The 23,306-nt window shown below is 45.9% G+C and overlaps 1 protein-coding gene and 1 non-coding gene across 7 annotated transcripts in view; both read right to left on the bottom strand.

The window, feature by feature from the left end:
- SUN1 (Sad1 and UNC84 domain containing 1) overlaps positions 1-18,829 on the bottom strand; it is a 63,763-nt gene extending 44,934 nt beyond the window's left edge. Inside the window, exons 1-2 of one of the 6 annotated variants that reach the window (XM_053555940.1) lie at positions 18,428-18,829; positions 2,316-2,412 (exon numbers count right to left, since the gene is read on the bottom strand). In XM_053555940.1, the coding sequence (XP_053411915.1) occupies positions 2,316-2,392 (77 nt within the window). In that variant the 5' untranslated portion in view covers positions 2,393-2,412; positions 18,428-18,829. Of the gene's footprint in view, positions 1-2,315; positions 2,413-7,139; positions 7,163-18,204; positions 18,400-18,427 lie in introns of those variants that run through there. The other 5 variants (XM_053555937.1, XM_053555943.1, XM_053555942.1 and 2 more) reach the window with 5 other exon arrangements.
- Positions 8,502-8,612, bottom strand: LOC128562922 (U6 spliceosomal RNA). The gene has a single exon (XR_008373617.1). It is a non-coding gene; the product is annotated as a U6 spliceosomal RNA (small nuclear RNA).
- Positions 18,830-23,306: the final 4,477 nt, after the last annotated feature.

Here is a 23,306-nt window from a genome sequence, read left to right as displayed (position 1 = left end):
CCTGTTGGCAACACTTCCACTAAAGGCTGGCACAGTTAAGTGCTCACATCTCCAGCCCCCCTGAACTCACCAGGGCAGACAATATGAAAGGCCAGGGAAGGAGTCACCCTCTGCCCATGAAGGCTAGGATGTCAGAAGATCCTTTTTGTGTTTATCAAAATTTCTAAGAATTGGACCAGGTGTGGGCCTATAACCCTAGTACTCTGGGAGGCCAAGGCAGGAGGATCCCTTGAGCTCAGGAGTTCGAGACCAAACCTGAGCAAAAGCAAGAGCTCATCTTTACCAAAAATAGAAATATTAGCTGGGTGTTATGGTAGGTACCTGTAGTCCCAGCTACTTGAGAGGCTGAGGCAGGAGGATAGCTTGAACCCAGGATACAGAGGTTGCTGTGAGCTAGGCTGAGGCCATGGCACTCTAGCCTGGGACAACATAGTGAGACTCTGCCTCAAAAAAAAAAACAAATTCTAAGAATTAAGATGGCACGGTGCTGGAAACCAAATGGTCACCAGGAACAGAGGAGACCACCAGAGGAGAGTGGTCACCAGGAATGAGTCCCGGTGGAAGAAGGAACATGGTCTACAAGCATCCACCCACCCGCAGGCTATGGGGAAGAGATTGGGACTTCAGGAACCTGAAGAGGAAGGCAGACTCCACACTATATGAGGCCAGCCCCAGGCCCAGGAGCCAATGTCTAGACCAACCCTGAAGCACCACTGCCTCCAGCTCTCCCTCCCAGTGGGTGTGTAGCCCTACTCACACCACAGTGGGGCCTCCTCAGTCAGCTCACGGGCTCTGAGCACAATGGCCACCTTGCTCACTTGCAGGATTCAGTTGCCATGTGCTGATGACTGGCTCTGGACCTCAGCTCAATCTCCCTCTGCAGACTGGCCAGGTTTACCCAACCCTGTCCTCCTCTGGTCCCCCAGCTGCCCAAGCCAGGAATGAGAACACCAGCCTAGCCTGCATCAGCAAAGCCCTTCCATGGTTCAGGCTACCACTGAGCTTCCCCTGCCAACTTCACCTGTGTCCTAGGCAGGTCCCAACACCTCTGCCCTGCAGTGGCCTCCCTCAAACTCTTCACTGAGCCCCCCTGACCATCTCTCACTCCACAAAGCCTAACTCTCTGCACAGCTCACACCACATCTGGCCGGCCCTGCCCAGCTGGCCTTGTTCATCTCTCACTCCAGCTGCCACAGGTGTCCCACAGGGTGACATGGAAGCAGGCTGTGAATGTCACTGAAATTAAGCATTGCTCTCCCAAGGTAGCGAATAGATATAGGCATCTTAAAAACTGTATTTAAGGGCGGTGCCTGGGGCTCAAAGGAGTAGGGCACCGGCCCCAAATGCCAGAGGTGGCAGGTTCAAACCCAGCTCCGGCCAAAAACCGCAAAAACAAACAAACAAACAAACAAAAAAAAAAGACTATTTAAAATAGTTCAGAAAAGCTACAAATAAATTACCAAATCACTGTTTTTACGCTTCACAACACAGAGGAAAGAATAATTATACCTGAGTAGGCTACCCACTTTGCTCTAAACCACTACAGGTCTCTTAACAGAAACAGTGTGTTGCTATGGACGTGTGACCTAAAGTGAATAAAAATGTGAGACTTCACTAGTACTATTAAGAAGTATTTTTCTTAAAATATCTTCTATTTTTCTTAAGGTTTTAATTACATTGTCATGCTTTACAAGATTAGCCATGAAAAAACTACACAAGCTTTTCCTGACATAAACATCTGCTGGACACAATCAAATCCTAACCCATCCAGTTTGTGCCACTCTTCCCCGGGCACAAACCTATAATTTTCTAATATTTAAGTTTCATTTCAACCATTCTTTTTATATGATAATCTAGAAATGTAAAAGGCAGGTCAGCAACTTTTGAGACTCAAACTTCAAGCTTTGGAATATCAGACGATGGATAAAAACAAAAAGCTGGGCATCTGTCAAAGGGTACCTCTTGAAAACTTGGGCTTGGCCAAAATTATTCCATGATGCCTCCTTCCAAAAAGTTGGTTATTTCTGTAAACTTTTAAATCCTAGCCATTAATACAGATCACCAGCCATAACCACAAAGATTTATTCTCAAGATCATAACCGGTTAGGTGGGGGTCTAAAAGAGCACATTTCTTGTGATGACTAAGCACCAAGTCACCAGAACAGATTCAGAAATGCACAGCTTTCAGCACCCCCAATCAATGTCCATGTCAATTTAGTAGTTTTGCAAAGCCATAATAGAACACATAGTTTGTAGATTCTTTTACTTTCAGACTGGCTCAGCAACAACAGTCCACCGTGTGGGTGCACACTCACCTGAGTGCGTACGTGTACCCAGAGTTCTCCGGCACACACTGCGGAGGGGTGTACATATGGAGCCGAGAAAAGTCCATGATCACGACCTCAGGTCATACTGCAGATATGAAGAAAAAGGCAAGGCACAGTATTTAACAGGGCTAGAAAATGCACAGAAGTCTGTCCCACTCGAGTCAACACATGTTACCTACATACAACTAAATGTCAGTCAAAACTAATACAAAAGCCAACAGTACCATTTCTGAATTTTTTTTTTTTTTTTTTGAGACTGAGTCCCTTGGTCACCCATGGTAGAGTGCCATGGAGTCTTAGCTCACAGCAACCTCAAACTCTTAGGTTCAAGGGATTCTCTTGCCTTAGCCTCCCTAGTTGCTGGGACTACAGGTGCCTGCCACAACACTAGCTATTTTTTAGAGATGGGGTCTCACTCTTGCTCAGGCTGGTCTCGAACTCACGAGCTCAGGCAATCCACCCACCTCGGCCTCCCAAATGCGGGGATTATAGGCATGAGCCACTACGCTCGGCCCTCATTTCTCAATTTTTTTAGATACAGTAGACAAGTTCTTCATAGTTCCAAGTCGAAGGACACTCCTGTTACTTACGGCCTCTAATATAACATATCCATAAAACACAACAAGGGGAAACCCTAGACTGACTACCTTATATTTAAGAAAATTTGGAGTACTTTCAAATATTGAAAGTAACTCTGAATCTTTTCAAAATGCATTTTTTTTTTTTTTTTTTTTTTTTTGAGACAGTCTTGGTTGCCCTCGGTAGAGTGCTGTGGCGTCAGTTCACAGCAACCTCAAACTCTTGGGCTTAAGTGATTCTCTTGCCTCAGCCTCCCAAGTAGCCGGGACTACAGGCTCCTGCCACAAAACCCGGCTATTTTTTGTTGCACTTGTACACTGTGGTTTAGTTGGCCCGGGAGGGGATCGACCACTGTGCTACAAGAACTGAGCCTCAAAATGCATTAAAAAAAAAATTTTTTTTTCTTTTTTTTGAGGCAGAGTCTCACACTGTTACCCTAAGTAGAGTGCCATGGTGTCATACCTCACAACAACTGGAGACTCAAGGGCTCAAGCCATTCTCTTGCCTCAGCCTGCCAAGTAGCTAGAACTACAAGCGGCTGCCACAACACCTAACTATTTTTAGAGGTGGGGTCTCACTCTGGCTCAGGGTGGTCTTGAACTCATGAGCTCAGGCGATCCACCTGCCTTGGTCTCCCAGAGTGCTGGGATTACAGGTGAGTCACTGTGCCCAGTCCTATTTTTAAATTCTTAAAGGTGTCAAAAGGTCCTCAGTCTTCCTGAAATAAATTTTTATTGTTATTAACTAGAACTAATTTTTGTTCCTCAGTTAAAAAGCAGCACTTCATTCTCCCAGAAAACTCAAGTAATATCAATACCAGAGCCAGAAAACAAACTGCAAGACAAATAACAAAATCAACATGTTGTCTACACCTTCCCCGCCCCACAGGAAAACAAAACTTTTTTTAAATTATAAACTACCAAGCATATTGTTTCTCAGATTGTTACCAAGTCTATTTCTCAGACTTCTTTGAAATGATTCAAACTTTCCTCTGACTAAAAATATTCACACATACACTCTCCAAATTTTAGAAAAAGTCCTCATAGTAGTAACGTTAATTATCATCTGCTGTTGAAAAATATACAGAAGATAAAACTAAAATTAAAGGGCTCGACGCCCATAGCTCAGTGGAGAGGGCATTGGCCACACACACCAAGGGTGGCGGGTTTGAACTCGGCCAGCTAAAAACAAAAATGACAACCGCAACAACAACAAAAATAGCTGGGCATTGTGGTGGGTGCCTGTAGTCCCAGCCACTTGGGAGGCAAGAGAATCACGTAAGCCCAAGAATTTGAGGTTGCTGTGAGCTGTGACACCACAGCATTCTATTGAGGGCGACATAGTGAGACTGTCTCAAAAAAAAAAAAATGTATAAATGACTAAACTCTATAAATTAAACTAACAGCTCATCAATTCATACCACTTTCTTTGAAACAGCCCAAATAGTCTTTTGAAAACTAGGCCAGGCAAGGTGGCTCACATCTGTAATTCTAACACTAGAGGCCAAGGTAGAAGGATCCCTTCAGCTCAGGACTTCAAGACCAGAGTGAGCAAGAGCAACACCTCATTTCTATAAAAAATAGAAAAAATAGCCAAGCATTATGGCAGGCCATGTTGGGAGGCCAAGGCAAGAGGATCACTTGAGCCCAAGAGTTTGAGATTGCTGTGAGCTATGATGACACCACTCCTCTCTAGCTTGGTAATACAGCAAGACACTGTCCCCCCTACCAAAAAACTTAAGTACACATAGAAGTAAAGACCACTGTTTATATGTAACAACTCAATTATACCTAGTAATTTCAATAAATATCGCAAAACACCTGCATTTAAAAAAGATTTTCAAAATTCTTCAGTTCTTTTCCACTGACTCTTCCCAGAACATACTTTCAACAAGTACAATTCATTATTACTTGACATTCTATTAATTTACACATCAATGTCTTTTTGCAAATAAAACTACTCCTTGTAGTGTTTAATATCTGTTCAACAGCCTTAACCTCCCTTCTTGTCTACTTTAACCCATACTACAGCAGCTAAATCCAGACTCTCTCTATCAAACACACAGAGCCACTCAGCCTCTGGGCCCTCCACCTACAAGTTACTGGGCTCTTCAAGAGCACCAGTGGGCTCAGCTCATGACCTGTGCAGGGCCTGGTTCACACTGTCTCAATGGAACAGAGCCTTAGGTGCTATGTAACAATGGGTTCTAATGAGGCTCCTGTTTAGTGATAACTTACTCGGCAACCAAGAGCTGGGCTCAGGAGCAGTGACACCTACCACTGCTCTTACCCTCTAAGGTGGATGTGGGCTAATTCAGGACAGGGTAACCAGGCCTGAAGAGAGGAAAGCAAGAAACAGGACAGCGAGGAAAAGACATCGTACTCACTGGTCAGCAGTAGCTGCAGTAGAAGTGAGAAGCAGAAAAGTATAAGATTATAGACTCCTGGCTCAGCGCCTATAGCTCAGTGGCTGGAGCGCCAGCCACATACACCAGGGCTGGTGGGTTCAAACCTGGCCTGGGCCTGCCAAACAACAATAACAATTTAAACAAAAAAATAGCCGGGCATTGTGGCGGGTGCCTGTAGTTCCAGCTACTTCAGAAGCTGAGGCAAGAGAATCACTTAAGTCCAAGAGTTTGAGGTTGCTGTGAGCTATGATGCCACAGTACTCTACTGAGGGTGACACAGTGAGACACTATCTCAAAAAAAAAAAAAAAAAAAGTTATAGACTCCTACTTTTTTTTTTTTTTTTTTGCCACAACACCCAGCTATTTTTAGAGATGGGGACTCGTTCTTGCTCAGGCTGGTCTTGAACCTGTGAGTTCAGGGCAATCAATCCACCCGCCTCAACCTGCCAGAGTGCTAGGATTATAGGTGTGAGCCACTGCGCCTGGACTTAAGACTCCTAATCTTTCTCCATCATTCTGATTTCACTTTCATAATCACATGAATTTTAAGTTTATGTTCTCCTCTGAAATGCAACAAAGTATAAAACTATGTACAGACTCCATCATTCTATTTCCTAACACTTCTAAATGAGGAAACTGAACCCCTCAGCCTACCTGATTTGGCCCCAACCTTATTAGATTCTAAATGGGTCTAGGGAAATGTTCTCATCATTACTTCTCAGCCCAGAAAAGAACCCTGCCACAACAAATGCAAAAAGCCAAATCCATGCAAAGTAGAAACCTGGAAGGAGACAGGGCCAGAGGCTCTGACAACACAACCCTGAGTCCAAAAGCAGGGTACTCAGCACACCCTTCACTACCCACTCACACAGCAGGGCCAGGTGACCAGATGAGACCACTCCCAGCACTAAAGTGAGACTAACTCTTCCTCACACTCTGGGCCTGCCTCCTACCCAGTCTCATTCCTTCCCCCACCTCCCTTAACAGACTATGACTTTTTTTTTTTTTGCAGTTTTTGGCCGGGGCTAGGTTTGAACCCGCCACCTCCGGTATATGGGGCCAGCACCCCACTCCTTTGAGCCACAGGTGCTGCCCCAGGCTATGACATTTTAAATTTAGTATTTAGTCCTCTACGAAACTGAGTATTAAATAAAATTATAGGCTAAAATGAAGTAAAAAAAAAGGAATAAATAAAATCAAAATAATGCATGTAAGGCAGTGCCTAACAGATGACACACACCTTTTTGTTCTTTTTCTTTTTTTTAATTGTTGAGGATTCATTGAGGGTACAATAAACCAGGTTACACTGATTGCATTTGTTAGGTAAAGTCCCTCTTTCAATCGTGTCTTGCCCCTAAAAGGTGATGACACACACTCTTTTTTTTTTTTTTTTTGACACACACTCTTATATTTACTACAATTATCTTGTGGAATAAAATACATGTTTTAAATTCTGTTAAAAATTGTTTCTCCTTCTAGGTTAGCAATCCCTGAGAGGCAATATTCACTCATCCCTACCCTAAATAAAAATCAAAAGTTGATTGGTCAGTCTGGGAGCTGGGACTGAGAGTCAGCCCTTTCACAGCAAGTTAGAATACCTACCAGCCAAAATGCAATTTTGACACCAGGTACACTGTTCACTAAACTAAGTGCTTAGCATTTTCAAAATGCCGTTCCTGTCTCCCATTTCTACTAATTAAAGCCCAAAATGTAACCTGACAACTTATTTCTATCATGCCCAGAAGAGGAGGCTGCTTACGTTGGCCTTAGTCTCAAGGGAGATCTGATTTGCATTAATAATCTGAACACTAATAACAAAACAGTACCTGAAAAAAATGGACTGAAAATGTCTTCAGAGGCATCAGAAAAATCTGGAAGGAAACTGAAGTCAACACTGTACCTGAATGTGCTATAGCCACCACCCTCCTGCCTGTCCCACCCCTAAGTGCTTTGCTGTGCCTGGCACCAGGTGCTGAAGCTGTGCTCCTTGAAGTCCTACAGACTCAGGCCTCAGAAAGCCAGTCAGCTCAGGTGAGGGCCCCTTCTGGGCCTGGTTAACAGATAGCTTCTGTAAGATGAATGGGTACTGATCCAGCAACTCTAGAGAAGCACACATCTCAGAAGATAACAATAAAACCTGTGACTCACTTCTCTAACTTCTCTGCTGAAAACATCAACATGAGTCTGTCACTGATCCAAGGGAGAGACACACCGGCCCCTCCTCCCAGCTCTCCAGGAAGCACCATATGCCTCAAGCTGCAGGCCTAGGGAAACTTTGAGCTGGCAGCCCAGGCTCTTGCCCCACCCTACTTTGGCCATCACCTCCCAGGGACCTATGATCAGTGGATACTGGCTCCACCTGTCTGGACTTAAACCTGACTTCCCTTAGGGACCTTCAGAGTGACACAAGGTATACCTACACCAAAGTAGTGTACACACACTCCACACACAGCGCTTAGTTTTCAAAGGGCAACTAGGCCCTGGCAGTTCATTTCAATTGTAAACAACCTCAGACTCCCGGGCTCACGCAGATCCTTCTGCCTTAGCCTCCTGAGTAGCTGGGACTACAGGTGCTCACCACAATTCCTGGCTAGTTTTTCTATTTTTAGTAGAGATAGAGTCTTCCTCTTGCTCAGGCTAGTCTCTAACTCCTGAGCAGAGATTATCCTGCCTCAGCCTCCCAGTGTACTAGGATTACAGGCGTGAGGTGCTCCTTTAAAAAATCACTACTAGGGTGGAGCCTGTGGCTCAAAGGAGTAGGGCGCCAGCCCCACATGCCAAAGGTGGCAGGTTCAAGCCCAGCCCCGGCCAAAAACTGGAAAAAAAAAAAATCACTACTAATCCTAATAAATATGGACCCAAGAGCTGTAAAAAAAAAAAAAAAAAATCACTATTAAATCTTGAAATAACTACTGTGCTTAGATCTTAATTCTGTTAAACTAAATAATGTAGAGACAAATAAAAACATGAGTTATTTTACCTATATTTTTTAAAAAATCAGAAACAAATAGGAGTTGGCACTGCATCTCTCATTCCATTTTAATGAAAGTAAAACAATGCTAGTTTATGAAAAACTGATTTACACTAAGAATCCTTAAAAATGAAATTATTCAAAACAGCAAATTAAAAATGACTGTATCCTAAAAATATTTAAAAGGGCTCTACAGAATGCCATGTATTTTTTTTTTTTTAATACGGACTGCTTCACAAATTTGCGTGTCATCCTTGTGCAGGGGCCATGCTAATCTTCTCTGTCAGAATGCCATGTATTTTATACATACATAGACATAAAAATATGTTTTAAAACTTCTAGAGAAATGATACACTAAATTTTATGGTAAATTCTGGGGAAAGGGACTTGACATCTTATCTAGCCCCTTCTGTATTGCTTGAAAAACAAAAAAAAAGTGTTTTTTTTTTTAAACAGAATCTTACTATGTCACCCTCAGTAGAATGCCGTGGCATCACAGCTCACAGAAATCTCAAACTCTTGGGCTTAAGAGATTCTCTTCCCTCAGCCTTCCAAGTAGCTGGGACTACAGGCACCTGCCCCAACACCCAGCTATTTTTGTTGTTGTCATTGTTGTTTTTTTTTAGCAGACCCAGGCTGGGTTCTAACCCAACAGCCAGGTGTATGTAGCCAGCGCCCTAACCACTGAGCTATGGGCGCTGAGCCAGCCTGAAAATTTTTTTTTAAAGAGTAGGCATTAGTTTTATAACTTTAAAAATTAACCCAATAGGGCGGCGCCTGTGGCTCAGTGAGTAGGGCGCCGGCCCTATATGCCGAGGGTGGCGGGTTCAAACCCAGCCCCGGCCAAAACTGCAACCAAAAAATAGCCGGGCGTTGTGGCGGGCGCCTGTAGTCCCAGCTGCTGGGGAGGCTGAGGCAAGAGAATCGCGTAAGCCCAGGAGTTGGAGGTTGCTGTGAGCCATGCAACACCACGGCACTCTACCGAGGGCGGTACAGTGAGACTCTGTCTCTACAAAAAAAAAAAATTAACCCAATAAACATTATTTTCAAAAAGAAACAAATTTCGGCTCGGCACCCATAGCTCAGTGAGTAGGGCGCCAACTACATACACCAAAGCTGGCGGGTTCGAGCCTGGCCCAGGCTGATAAACAACGACAACTGCAGCCAAAAACTAGCTGGACATCGTGGCAGGCACTTGTAGTCCCAGCTACTTGGGAGGCTGAGGCAAGAGAATCGCTTAAGCCCGAGATTTTGAGGTTGCTGTGAGCTGTGACGCCGTTGTACTCTACTGAGGGTGACATAGTCAAACTCTGTCTCAAAAAAAAAATGAAAGAAAGAAACAAACAAACAAATTTCATCTTCATTTCCAAGGTAGTACAGGGCAGCTGAACCACTTGGGTCCAATTCAAGCTCTTCCATGTGAGCTGTGAGGACTTGGAAGCAAGACATGCTCACTAACTTGCAGAACGGCAGTGACACAGGACCTCCAGCTCCCTGATGCCTGACTGGGGGATACAAAGCACTCAATTCTCAGCGTGTGCTGGGTTCCAGTTGATCCATACGCTGGTCTGCTAAGCACTGCCTCCTAGCACACATCAGGAGCATCTGTACCTCGAGAGTTTCTAGCCAAGATAAGATGTTCCTCTACTTTTGTTATTTGTGCCAATCTATGAGGTACATGTGAAATTGTTATGTGTATATAATATGCGGTGATCAACTGAGGGTGTCCATCACCTAAGTACAATACATTTTTGTTAAGTATCGTCAACCTGCTTTGCTCTCAAAAGCTGGCATCTCCTTCTGTCTTGTGAGTCTGTACCCTTTAAAAGCCACTTGTTCATATCCTCCCCTTTTGCCCCCACTCATCCTTCTCAGTCTCTTTCCTTTACTTTTTTTTGGAAATGAAAAAGAAGCAACAAGAAATACAGGCTGGATGGGTTTGTTTACATCAAGAAAATAGCTCTGACTAGCTTTCACATGAAGACTATAACCCAACTATAGCACAAGACTATGGGGAAAGGGCCAAGGAAGGGGAAGGGAGGGGGGAGGTTTTGGTGGAGGGAGGGTAATGGGTGGGGCCACATCTATGGTGCATCTTAAAGTTAAGAAAAAAATAAAATAAAATAAATCTACCATAACTTTAAAAAAAAAAGAAAAGAAAGAAAGAAAATAGCTCTGAGTGTTAAGGAAAACCACGTTCCCTGTGACAAGACTGATTATCACGCATGTACATCTCCTAACAATAAGGGTTCTAGATCATAACAAAAGCCCCACTTCCTCTTACAGGGACAATCGAGAATCGCAACATTTCAGCAAAAGCCCAATGTCAACTTGTTTAGTTTGTACATATCACTGCAAAGGGTCTTTATTTTTGGAATACAAAAAAACCCCAATAATTTAATAATTTAAGTCATTTTGTTGTATTTGCTTCAAACAGAGTACAATAAATTTCCTCGTAATCAGTAATTAGAAGGACTGCACATGTTATTCCTACTGGAAAGGACTTGTCTACTGCCAGCGGCTTTCATAAAGGCTAGGCTGTGCAGCAGCAGGCCACATCCAAGAGTCCAAAAGTGTTCCTCCTATACCAGCTCTGACAGGGCGTTAATTTGCATTTCCTTAACTACCACTGACTTGAAACAACTTGTTGTGTTTCTCACGAGCTATATTTCTTACCCCATGAGGGAAACTGCCTATTTCTCACAACTTAGCTATATTTCTTACACAATGAGGGAAACTGCCTTTTCTCAGTGTTTTCACAAGGATATTAACTTTACACATCCCCTACATGCCTGTCAGGAACGTGGCTTGGGGAACTTCAGCCACAAGGTGTCTGCTCCCTTCCCTGATACATGTCCTGCTTCTTAGAAAGGCCTTCTCTAAGCCAATACATGACCTGTCTGCCATAGATTTTATTACTCTTCTTGTTTTGACTTTTACATTTCAGGCCATTATAATTTATTATCCATCTGTAACTCAAGTTTGTACACAAGGAGGTGGCCATTGGTCTTACTTTCTATTGAGCGTTTCCACTCAGATTCACAACCACATCCGCCCAGGCTGTCCCACTCTCTGTCCTGCCCCTGCATGCCACCTCTCCCTGGCTCTTATAGGTGCCAACACTCCCTGCAAGCTAATTCTCAGACAAAACTATCTGAATCAACATTCTACATAGAAATGAGACCATCCTGCTCCTTCCAACTCTTAGGGTACCTCCCTGAACCCAGATGGCTCTCGTCCAAATGCCCCAACCTCTCCCTCCCCACCTCCTGTAATACACCCCTGAGGATGACCCCTGGCTGCAGGAGGGCCCTCCACTCTTTCCTTGTGGCACAGAACTTCTGTCTGGGGTGTCCTTCGTACTTTCTGGCCTCCTTCCCTATCCCCTGCCTGGCCAACTTCTCATCTTCAGCGTCCAGTTGAGACACCACCTCCAGGAAACTCCTGTGGGCTCACCCCTCCTTACTCCAGTTAGGGCCAGTGCTAGTCTCCCCACCCCCACTCAGTGTTACCACTTCACACAAACTATGATGATTATATATTAGTAATTCCTTCTCTCCAACTGGATCAACTGGACTCTGAACTTTGAGGGCAGCAATTGTGCTACAGTCACCTTCAGATCTAACCCTCACTAGCAGAAAAAGGGCACTTTACACATACCTGCAAAGTGGAGAGCATGGCTACCTATACCACCACTCTCTGCTCCTTGTCTGACTACACCCCAGAAAAATCATGTCCTAAGTGCTACAAGAATTTATGAAAAGCCATAAGGGTCAGTGTACTAAGGCCTTCTTTGCTCCCTTGCCTAGCAGACTCAAAACTTTCTCACATTTCTTCATCTGGCAGAACAGCGTGTCAGATGCTCCATCGCCACTGTAACTGGGGCTGTGACAGACATCCATGCCATTTCTGCATCACCTTTAATGCTCTGGCTTTCCCACACGAAGGATCAGGCTAACAGTGAGCACTGTCCCATATTTGCTTGCACAAATAGCAAGCGAAGAATGCATAAGTTATCTGTTTTCCATATTTCACATATAGCTCACATCTTCCAATAGCATTAATATAAAATAGTATGTATAAGAACAAAGCAACTAGAGAAAGGGCTGCTCTGTTTTCAAACTACACATGCTCCAGGGAGCCTCTCCCTCCCCAGTGAGAACCAAACATCTGGCTGTGATCACTTCTACCCCATTTGTCTCTGACTGGCAGTTTAATTCTGCACAAATGTAAAAAATGCCTATCACACAGCTCTCACTGCCTGAACTAAAATTTACATCCTTCAGCCAGTCACCGTGTGCCTCTATTCAACTAAATGAAAACCAAAGCACCAACCTAACAAGCATGCTTAATTACACATACAACTTAAACTGTAAAACTAACTAAAGAATTATACATGTTGCTTAATGAAGTAGAGCCAATTATAATATGTAACTATAATAAATAATACATGTATATAATAAGCATCAACATCATGTTCTATTTTCCATCTGTCACCTCCTCGTTTATTTTGGCCCAGTGGAAGAAAACTGTTTCCCAATGCAGATCCAGCAGGTCTAGTTTCCTCTAGCTGAATACCAAGTGGGTAAGCAGTCCAAAATAGCAACTAGCTCCAAATTTAGGAAGCAAGGAAAGAAGAAAATTAGAGAACATTTTCAATCAACTAAATAATACTGCAACCCTCCAGCAGGCAACAACCACCGGCACAACTACCCACAAAATATTTACAGAGGCAAGTTGAGTATAACACCATGATGGTCTGTGGCTGAGACCCTCCTGTCGAGACCCACAGAACTGTATTAAAGGATCCCGGCATCAGGAAGGTTGAGCACCACTGCTCTAGACTCTGGTTCACCCTGAAGCATTTAGGTAAGGGCAAGAGTTGGATGCTGAAGGATAGTGTCACCCTATCACCACCTCGCCTAAAACACTGCCAAGCATTTACTATAAGCCAATTCAAACTGACTTTATTGTCAGGATCTAGAAATGCTATAAAGTGGCAGGAGACCATTTGATCATCATAAATTCGGGACAAGAAACAATGGTTATGACCTAACAACACACTCCATTAAACACTAGCATTCTTTGAAAATAGGTCACCCCAAAATTTCCAGTTAAAAATGATGTATTAAACATAGATGTCAGCTTCCACCCTCTTCCAGGCATCGCTTTGAAAAGGGTTTTTTTTTTTCTTTGAGACAGAGTCTCACTTTGTTGCCCTTGGTAGAGTGCCGTGGTGTCACAGCTCACAGCAACCCCAAACTCCTGGGTTCAAGAAATCCTCTTGCCTGAGCCTCCCAAGTAGCTGGCGCTACAGGCACCCACCACAACACCTAGCTATTTTTAGAGACAGGGTCTTGATCTTGCTCAGGCTGGTCTCAAAGCAGTGAGCTCAGGCAATCCATGCACCTCGGCCTCCCAGAGTGCTAGGATTACAGGCGGGAGTCACCACACCGGCCAAAAGGGGTTATTTTTTAAAGGCATATATTAAAGAAAGAAAGGGAGAAAAGAGAATCACAAAAAACTTCTGCTAGCTACATAGATGAATGAAAATGAACCTAGGCCAGAAAAATCTGAATCATAAGCTTGCACTGGGGAATACTGAGACACAATCTAATTTTCACCATGGTATTCTTAAAAGTCTCAAATATTAATGGCACCTGTTTACATTTGGAAGGTATAAAACAGAACAAAGATATGGGAGAAATTGAATACTGGAAGACTGTTTAAGCAACAGGCAAAACCACATGATCATCTCAAAAAGCATTTGGCAAAAGCCAACACTCTTTCATGATGAAAATACTCAACAAACTAGGAAAAGAAGGGAATTTCCTCCACATGACAAAGGGAAAAACCTACAGCTAACACCATATTCAAAGGTGAAAGACTGAAACTTCTTCCCTAAGATCAGGAACAGGACAAGGATGCCTATTTTTACCACGGCTATTCAACACTGTACTGGAAGTCCTAGCCAGAGCAATTAGTCAAGGAAAAGTGTGTGTGGAGGGGGGTACATACATACTGGAAAGGAAAAAATAAAACTACCTTTATTCCCAGATGACATGATCTCATATATAGAAAATCCTAAAAAATCCACAGAAAAACTGTTAGAATAAATCCAGCAAAATTGCAAGATTCAAGATCAATACACAAAAATCAACTGTAGTTCTGTAACACCAGCAAAGAATGATTTGAAAGTGAAATTAAGAAAACAATTCTTTCACAATAACATCAAAAAGAGTAAAAAATCTTAGGAGTAAATTTAGCCAAGGAAGTCTAAGACTTATTCCTGAGGCTCGGCATGGTGGCTCATGCCTGTAATCCTAGCACTCTGGGAAGCCGAGGTGGGTGGATTGCCTGAGCTCACAGTTTGGAGACTAGCCTGAGCTAGAATGAGACAGTGTCCCTAAAAAAATAAAAACAATAGCCAGGCGTTGTGGCGGGCGCCTGTAGTCCAAGTTACTTGGGAGGCTGAGACAAGAGAATCTCTTGAGCCCCAGAGTTCGAGGTTGCTGTGAGCTGCGACAGTAGAACACTCTACTGAGGGTGACAAATGACTCTACCTCAAAAAAAAAAAAAAAGACTTGTTCCTGAAAATGATAAAACGTTGTTGAAAGAAATTAAAGAAGACCTACACAAAGGAAAAGACATTCTATGTTCATGGATATAAAGACTTAATATTGTTAAGATGGCAATACTCCCAAAGTGATATACAGGTTCCATAAAATCTCTATCAAAATCCCAAATGCCTTTTTTGCAGATATGGAAAAGGTAACCATTAAATTCATATACAGCTGCAATGGGTCCCAAATAGCAAGTAACAATCTTGAAGAACAAGCTGGAGAACTGACATATCAAAACTTACTATAAAAGCATACAAATGAACAGATAATACCACAGAACTCAAGAGACCAGAAATAAACCCTTACATCTATACTCAACTGATTCTGACAGGAGTACAAGACTATTCATCAGGGAAAAAACAGTTTCTTCAATAAACGATGCTAAGGTTTGGCACCTGTGGCTCAAGCGACTAAGGCGCCAGCCACATACACCTGAGCTGGAGGGTTCAAATCCAGCCCAGGCCCGCCAAACAATAACGGCTGCAACCAAAAAATAGCCGGGTGTGGTGGCAGGCGCCTGTGGTCCTAGCTACTTGGGAGGTAGAGGCAGGAGAATCACTTGAGCTCAGGAGTTGGAGGTTGCTGTGAGCTGTGATGCCACAGCACTCTACCCAGGGGGACAGCTTGAGGCTCTGTCTCCAAAAAAAAAAAGATACTAAAACAACTGGATTTCCATGTGCAAAATAATGAAGTTACATCCCTACCTCATATCAGACACAAAAATGAACTCAAATGGATAAAAAAGCCTAACTATAAAAGCTAAAATTATAAAGCTCTTAAAACATAGGGATAAATCTTCATGTCCTTGGATTCAGCAAAGTATTCTTAGGTATGACACCAAAAGCATGGGCAACAAAAGAAAAAGCAGATAAATTGGACTTCATCAATTTGTGCATCAAAGGACACCATCAAGAGTGAAGAGACAACTTTAAGAATAGGAGAAAGGGGGCGGCGCCTGTGGCTCAACGTGTAGGGCGCCCGTCCCATATGCCGGAGGTGGCGGGTTCAAGCCCAGCCCCGGCCAAAAAAAAAAAAAAAAAAAAAAAAAAGAATAGGAGAAAGGGCGGTGCCTGTGGCTCAAAGGAGTACTGTAGCGGCCCCATATGCCAGAGGTGGCAGGTTCAAACCCACCCCCAGCCAAGAACTGCAAAAAAAACAAAGATACTTAAAAAAAAAAGAATGGGAGAAAGTACTTGTAAATCATATATCCAACAAGAGTCTAGTATCCAGAATATTTAAGGAAACCTCACAACTCAAGTAAAAGACAACCCAATTTAAAAATAGGAAAAAGACCCGCATATACATTTCTCAAAAAATATACAAATGAGGGAAATACAAATAAAAACCAAATGACATACCACTTCACAGCCCCTAGGATGGTCATAATTTAAAAAACAAAACAAAGAAAATAACAAGTGTTAGCAAAGATGTGGAGAAAGTGAACCTCTCACACATTGTTGGTGCAGCCACTATGAAAAACAGCATGGGGCTCAGCACCTGTAGCTCAAGCAGCTAAAGGCACCAGCCACATACACCAGAGCTGGTGGGTTCAAATCCAGCCCGGGGCTACCAAACAACGACAACTACAACCAAAAAACAGGTGGACATGGTGGCGGACACCTGTAGTCCCAGCTACTTGTGAGGATGAGGCAAGAGAATCGCTGAAGCCCAGGAGCTGGAAGTTGCTGTGAGCTGTGATGCCACAACACTCTACCCAGGGTGATAGCTTGAGTCTCTGTCTTAAAACAACAAAAAACAACAGTGTGGCAGTTCCTCAAAAAGCTAAACATAGTTAGCATAGGACCTAGCAACTCCATTCCTGGGTATATACCCAAAGAATTGAAAATGGGTACTTAAATAAACTAATACACAAATATTTATAGCTGCATTATTCACTATTGTCAACAGGTGGAAACAACCCAAAAGTCCATCAGTAGATGAATGGATAAACAAAATGGCTGTGTCTATACACAATGGAAAATTTAACCATAACAGAGAATAAAATACTGATACATGCTACAACATGGATGAATGCTTAAGATATTACCTTAAAAAAAAGCAGCCAGGCACAAAGAGCTACACATTGTATGATTCTATTTATATGAAATATCCAGAACAGGCAAATCCATAGAGACAGAAAGCAGATTAGTGGTCACCAGGGCTAGGAAGGAGGAGGAATGGGGACTAATTGCTCAGTAGGTACAGGGTTTCTCCTTAGGGTGATGAAAAAGTTTTGGAACTAGGTGATGGCCAGTTCCACTACCACTGAACTCTACAGTTCAAAATAGTAAATTTTATGTGTATTTTAGCACAATAAAAAACAGGTGAATGAGAAGATACTGCATTTATGAAGAACATGTTGCTAAATTTGGGAGGAGAAAACATGAGCTCTGGGATCATTTAAAATATGATGGTCAAATTAAAATGCTAAACAGATGAGTTGGGAAGATTAAGGAAATCTCCTAGAAAGTGGAACAAAAATGGAAAATGGGAGGGAGGGGGATGGGTATGCTCCCACTTAATAGGCACAATGTTAGGGTGTACCGCACACCTCTTGGGTACAGGACACATATAAGAGGGTCTCTACCTAACAAATGCACACATTGCAACCTAATTCTTTGCCTCAAATTAACCTGAAACAATTTTAAAAAATGTAAAATGGGAGAGATAAAGACAAGAAAATTAGAAAACCTGCATAAAAATCCACTGCCCAAACAATAGCATTTCTAAAACACTCATAAGAGAAAGGTAAACAAAAAAAAAAGGAATTATAGAAATAACTTGAGAACATTCTCCAGGACTAACGATCATGAGTTTCCATTAAATAAACTATGCAGTATCCAGCAAAACAGATAAAAATATCAAAACGCATGTTCCTGCACACCGAAGGCAGCGGCAGAAAAAGTAGATTTTACAACAAGCAAGGACTTTACACCAAGGATTAAAATAAGAGCCTCACGAATGGAGGCGGTTTCCAACCTGAACCTTCACAGCTGACCCCTCAAGGGAGAACCGGGTCATGGCCAGGCCCAAGAGCAGGCAGACGCGGCCGAAGCCGCAGAGACCCGGGCTCAGCAGGTGCACCCAAGCCCCAGGGTGCGCCCCGGCCCGCGCATCGCCGCCCCCCCCACGCCCCGGGCTTCGAGCTGCAAAGGCGCCCCCTGGCCGGGACTCCAGGGCGGGAAGCACGGCATTCTGAGGCCCCCCCGGGACCCCCAAAGCTACCCTCTGCCCGCTCCGCCGACTTTGCAGTCACCCCACAAACTACTCCGCGGCCAGAGCCCGTGCGGGCCTCACCGCTAAGGCGGCGGCTTCCAGAGGGGACGGCGGCCGTTGACCGCGCAGGCGGGGCCCGCGGTTCAGCTCGTCCCCGGCCCGCGACCCGCAGCCCGCAGTGAGGGGAGCTCTCGGCCCCCGCTCCCGCCTGAGCCCGGGCCCTGGCGGCCCCCGGCCCGGGCGCCCTTACTACTCCCTCGCCGGCCACCCCCACCTCAACCCAGCCTGGCTACCCAGGCCTCACCTGCCTCGCGCCGCCGCCCCAGGCCTCGTCCGCGCCGCGGAGACCCAGAGGACGCCCTGCATGCGCCAGCCAATCGCGCGCTGCGCCCCGGGCCGGAGGCGGGGACACCGCAGACGTTCACCATCCAAGCTCGCGATCTGAAGCTCCCTGGCCAATGACCGGGCGCCTACCGACCGCGGGTGGAGGCGCGGGGCAAGCGCCGGGGAGGAACCCGGGTAGCGTCACCCAGAGAGCGGCTCAAATCCCAGGCCGCCGCCCAGCCCCTGAGGACGATGCAGCTCCATCCCTCTGATCCCAGGCAGCGCGCACTCGCCGCCCGCTCGTCCCTCGCTCTGGCTACGGAGACTGCTGCAATTCGCTAGGCCTCAGCCTGCCCGCGCCGCTGTTCCCTGCTCTGCAGCCCTGGAGGCTCACCGCGTGCCCCCCGCTCTGCCTGGGACCAGAGGGCTGAAGCTGCAGTGTTTTCAGGGGCTGGGCGGCAGCCTAGGATTTGAGCCGCCCTCCCAGTGACGCGAGCCGTGCCCCTCCCCGAGGCCCGCCGCGTGCCCCCTGCTCTGCAACCCCCGAGACCCGCCCCGTGTCCCCTTCCTCTGCAGCCCCCAGAGACTCGCCCCGTGTCCCGCTCCTCTGCAGCCCCCGGAGACCCACCGTGTGCCCCCTTCTCTGCAGCCCCGAGGCCCACCCTGTGCCCCTTCTTGCAGCCGGTCCAGACCCACCATGTACCTCTACCGCCGTTCCTCTGCAACGCCCCAGGCTTACCGCGTGACCCCTTCTTCAGCAGGCCCCCAGGCCCACCGCATGCTCCGTTCCTCTGCAGCTCCCCAAAGGCCACTGCGTGGCCCCTACCCCCATTTCTCTGCAGCCCTTGGAAACCCACCGCGTGTCCCCTTCTTCGGCAGCTCCCTAAGACCCACTGTGTGCTCCTGCAGTCCCCCAGACCTACTATGTGCCCCCTTTATCTGCAGTCCCCTGAGACCCAGTGTGTGCCCCCTCTGCAGTTCCCCGAGCCCCACTACATGCCCCCTTCCCCTGCAGCCTCCTTAGACCCACTGTGTCCCCCACTTCCTGTGCAGCCCTTGAGACCCACTGTGTGCAGAACCCTCATGCTCACTAAGTGCCTGCCACAGCACACCTCCATTCCTCTGGGGGGGGGGGGGCAGGCCCACTATAAGCATCACCCACTCCAGGCCACAGGCTCTCCCCACCCAGGGCATCCGTGTATGGCCCCCTGTCCCCTGTTTCCTTCTCTCTTCCCCCCACATACCGTTTTGTGGGGTGTTCTGGCTGTGCCTTCTGCTGGAAGGCTGCTTGGAAGGTTACATCTTCCCTGCGTGGAATTCACTTGTTCTCTTTCCACTGGCTGGGTATGAACCAAGTATTGCAAATTTCACTTTGCTCCTTGCATTTTTTTTTTTTTTGCAGTTTTTGGCCTGGACTGGGTTTGAACCCACCACCTCCGGCATATGGAGCCAGCGCCTTACTCCTTTGAGCCACAGGCGCCACCATCATTGCATATTTAACTGAAGTTTAATTTACACACTGTAATACATAATATTCGCCTTTCTGAAGTGTTTGGTTGACATGTTTTGACAAATACATACAGCTATGTGATTGCTGTGGCAATGAAAATATAGCATGTGTCCTTCACCTGGAGAAGCTCCTGCCCTTGGGCCCTTGGAGGGCACCTCTTGCCATGCCCACTGACTTCTGCGTACCTCTTCCAGAAGGCGTGTAAATGTAAACCAGACGTGGCTTCTGAAGGCTGGTTTCTGTCACTCAGCATGTTCACCCATGCTGCTGCATGTACTTGATCTTTCTGCTGAGGAGGGTTCCTTATTTCAAGAATTTATCCATTCCCTTCACTAGTTGAGGGGCTGGCAAACTTCTCAGCCTTCTGGGGCCATGCCATCTCTGCTGCAAATTCTCACCTCTAACCCACATAAGCTAATGAGCAGGCCATGTTCCTATTTATCTACACGGACAGGCGGCTGCTCAAGCCCATGGGTCCCCCACTGGATAAGCCTGTACCAGTTGGTGGACATTTGGGCTATTTCCAGGTTCTGGGTACAGTGTTACAAACAAAGCCTCTGTGAGCATCAGCCTTCGTGCAGACATTTCTCTTAGGCGTAGTGATTTGGTTTTGTTATCTATTCTCCACTTTTCTCTTCATAATAATTTGATATATAAACTTTAATTTATATTTGTTTATTTATTTATTTATTTATTTATTTTTTTGTAGAGACAGAGTCTCACTTTACTGCCCTCAGTAGAGTGCCATGATGTCACAGGACTCACATTAACCTCCAGCTCTTGGGCTTCTGTGATTCTCCTGCCTCAGCCTCCCGAGCAGCTGGAACTACAGGTGCCTGGCACAATGCCCAGCTATTTTTTGGTTGCAGTTCAGCCAGGGCTGGGTTTGAACCCGCCACCCTCGGTATGTGGGGCCTGCGCCCCACTCACTGAGCCACAGGCGCCACCCTACATTTGTTTATTTTTAATTTTTTTATTTCAAAAAATTAAAAATCACTGTATCACCCAAGGTAGAGTGTCATGGCATCTTTGTAGCTCACAGCAACCTCAAATTCCTGGTTCAAGTAGTCCTCTTGCCTCTGCCTCCCAAGTAGCTGGGACTATAGGTGGCCAACACAATGACTGGCTAATTTTTCTATTTTTAGTAGACACAGGGTCTCACTCTTGCTCGGTCTGGTCTTGAACTCCTGAGCTCAAGCAATTCAACTATCTTGGCCTCCCAGAGTGCTAGGATTACAGATGTGAGCCACTGCACCTGGCCTTTTAATTTTTTTTTTTTTTGTAGAGACAGAGTCTCACGTTGTCACCCTTAGTAGAGTGCTGTGACATCACAGCTCACAGCAGCCTCCAGCTCTTGAGCTTAGATGATTCTCTTGCCTCAGCCTCCAAGTAGCTGGGACTACAGGAGCCCGCCACAATGCCCGTCTATTTTTTTGTTGCAGTTTGTCCGGGGCTGGATTTGAACTCGCCAACCTCAGTATATGGGGTCGGTGCCCTGCTCACTGAGCCACAGGTGCTGCCCTAATTTTTTTTTTTTTTTGTAGAGACAGAGTCTCACTGTACCGCCCTCGGTAGAGTGCCGTGGCGTCACACGGCTCACAGCAACCTCTAACTCTTGGGCTTACGCGATTCTCTTGCCTCAGCCTCCCGAGCAGCTGGGACTATAGGTGCCCGCCACAACGCCCGGCTATTTTTTTGTTGCAGTTTGGCCGGGGCTGGGTTTGAACCTGCCACCCTTGGCAAATGGGGACAGCGCCCTACTCACTGAGCCACAGGCGCCGCCCTAATTTTTTTTTTTTTTTTAATACAGCATTAGGGCTACGTGCCATGACTCAGGCCTATAATAACAACACTTAGGGAAATGAGAGTATCACTTGAAGCCAGGAGTTTGAAACCAGCCTGAGCAACATACTAAGACCCTGTCTCTACAAAATTACGAAAAATAGAAAATCAGCTGGGCATAATGGCGTGCACCTGTAGTCCCAGCTACTTGGGAAGTTGAGACAGGAGGATCCCTTGAGTGGAGGATCCCTTGAGCCCAGGAGTTTGAGACTACAGTGAGCTATGATGAGACCATTGTACTCTAGCCTGGGTAACAGAGCAAGACTCTGTCTCAAAAAACATTAAAACAGGCAGCGCCTGTGGCTCAAGCGGCTAAGGCGCCAGCCACATACACCTGAGCTGGCGGGTTTGAATCCAGCCCAGGCCCGCCAAACAACAATGATGGCTGCAACCAAAAAAAAAAAAAAAAAGCTGGGCATTGTGGTGGGCACCTGTAGTCCCAGCTACTTGGGAGGCGGAGACAGGAGACTCGCTTGAGCCTGGGAGTTTGAGGTTGCTGTGAGCTGTGATGCTACAGCACTCTATCCAGGGCAACAGCTTGAGGCTCTGTCTCAAAAAAAAAAAAAAATTAAAACAAAACAAACAAAAAACCCTATGAGCTTTGATACAGTGGCCCTTATGTTGTCGCTGTTAAAACCTTGAATTAGATCTATTGCTTAAACAGATTCTGGTAGATGGTCCTGCCCCTGTGCACCCTGAGCCGGGCGTTGTGGCAGGTACCTATAGTCCCAGCTACTCAGGAGGCTGAGGCAAGAGAATCATCTAAGCCCAAGAGCTGGAGGTTGCTGTGAGCTGTGACACCATGGCACTCTACCAAGGGCGATAAAGTGAAGCTCTGTTTCTAAAAAAAAAAAAAAGAAGAAGAGGGGCATTCAAGTGCTAGGTCCTTGGCTTTGACCAGGCTGATGTCTACCCTACCCAACCTAGAAGGGCAAGATACCCTGGAAGGCCAAAGTACTCGGAAAGGCCTCAGTCTCTAGAGTTCATCAAGGGAGTAACTGGACTAGAAGCCTCAGGAGATCTGGGGTTCTGTAGGGGCTCCATGCCCCAGAGCACAGGGAGGCAGCTAAGGTCTGTTCTGCTAAGCACCCAGGAGGCAGCAGGACTTTATTCTGGGTGATCTCATGTCTGGAATTTGGCAGCAGGTTCTACCTTTTGGTTGTAAACAGAACCTGACTCTAAGAGGAGAAAGAAACCCAAACCTGAGGCTTTGTGGCACCTGGAGGCGGGGCCTGGGTGAGGAGCAAAGGCAGAGAATCCACAAGGCTCAAGAAATCTCTTTATCTTAAGGAAGCAATTCCACTTCCCCACGTGCTGGTTCTCCCCCCTGCTTGTTTCAGGTTCCTGCTTTGGGTGGAAAAACATCTATAAGGAGATGATTTTGCTGCTGGTGGTTGCCCTGCAGGCAGTGCGGTTCTTCTGCTGGAGGGGAGGGTTACCCCAAGGGGGGTCATGAAGGGGTTCCCCACGTGGTCTCAGGACGGTGCTTCCATAGGCAGTGGAAAAA

The sequence above is a fragment of the Nycticebus coucang genome, chromosome 12, assembly GCF_027406575.1.
Source record: "Nycticebus coucang isolate mNycCou1 chromosome 12, mNycCou1.pri, whole genome shotgun sequence".
Taxonomy (NCBI): domain Eukaryota; kingdom Metazoa; phylum Chordata; class Mammalia; order Primates; family Lorisidae; genus Nycticebus; species Nycticebus coucang.
This window is presented reverse-complemented; position numbering and strand designations above follow the sequence as displayed.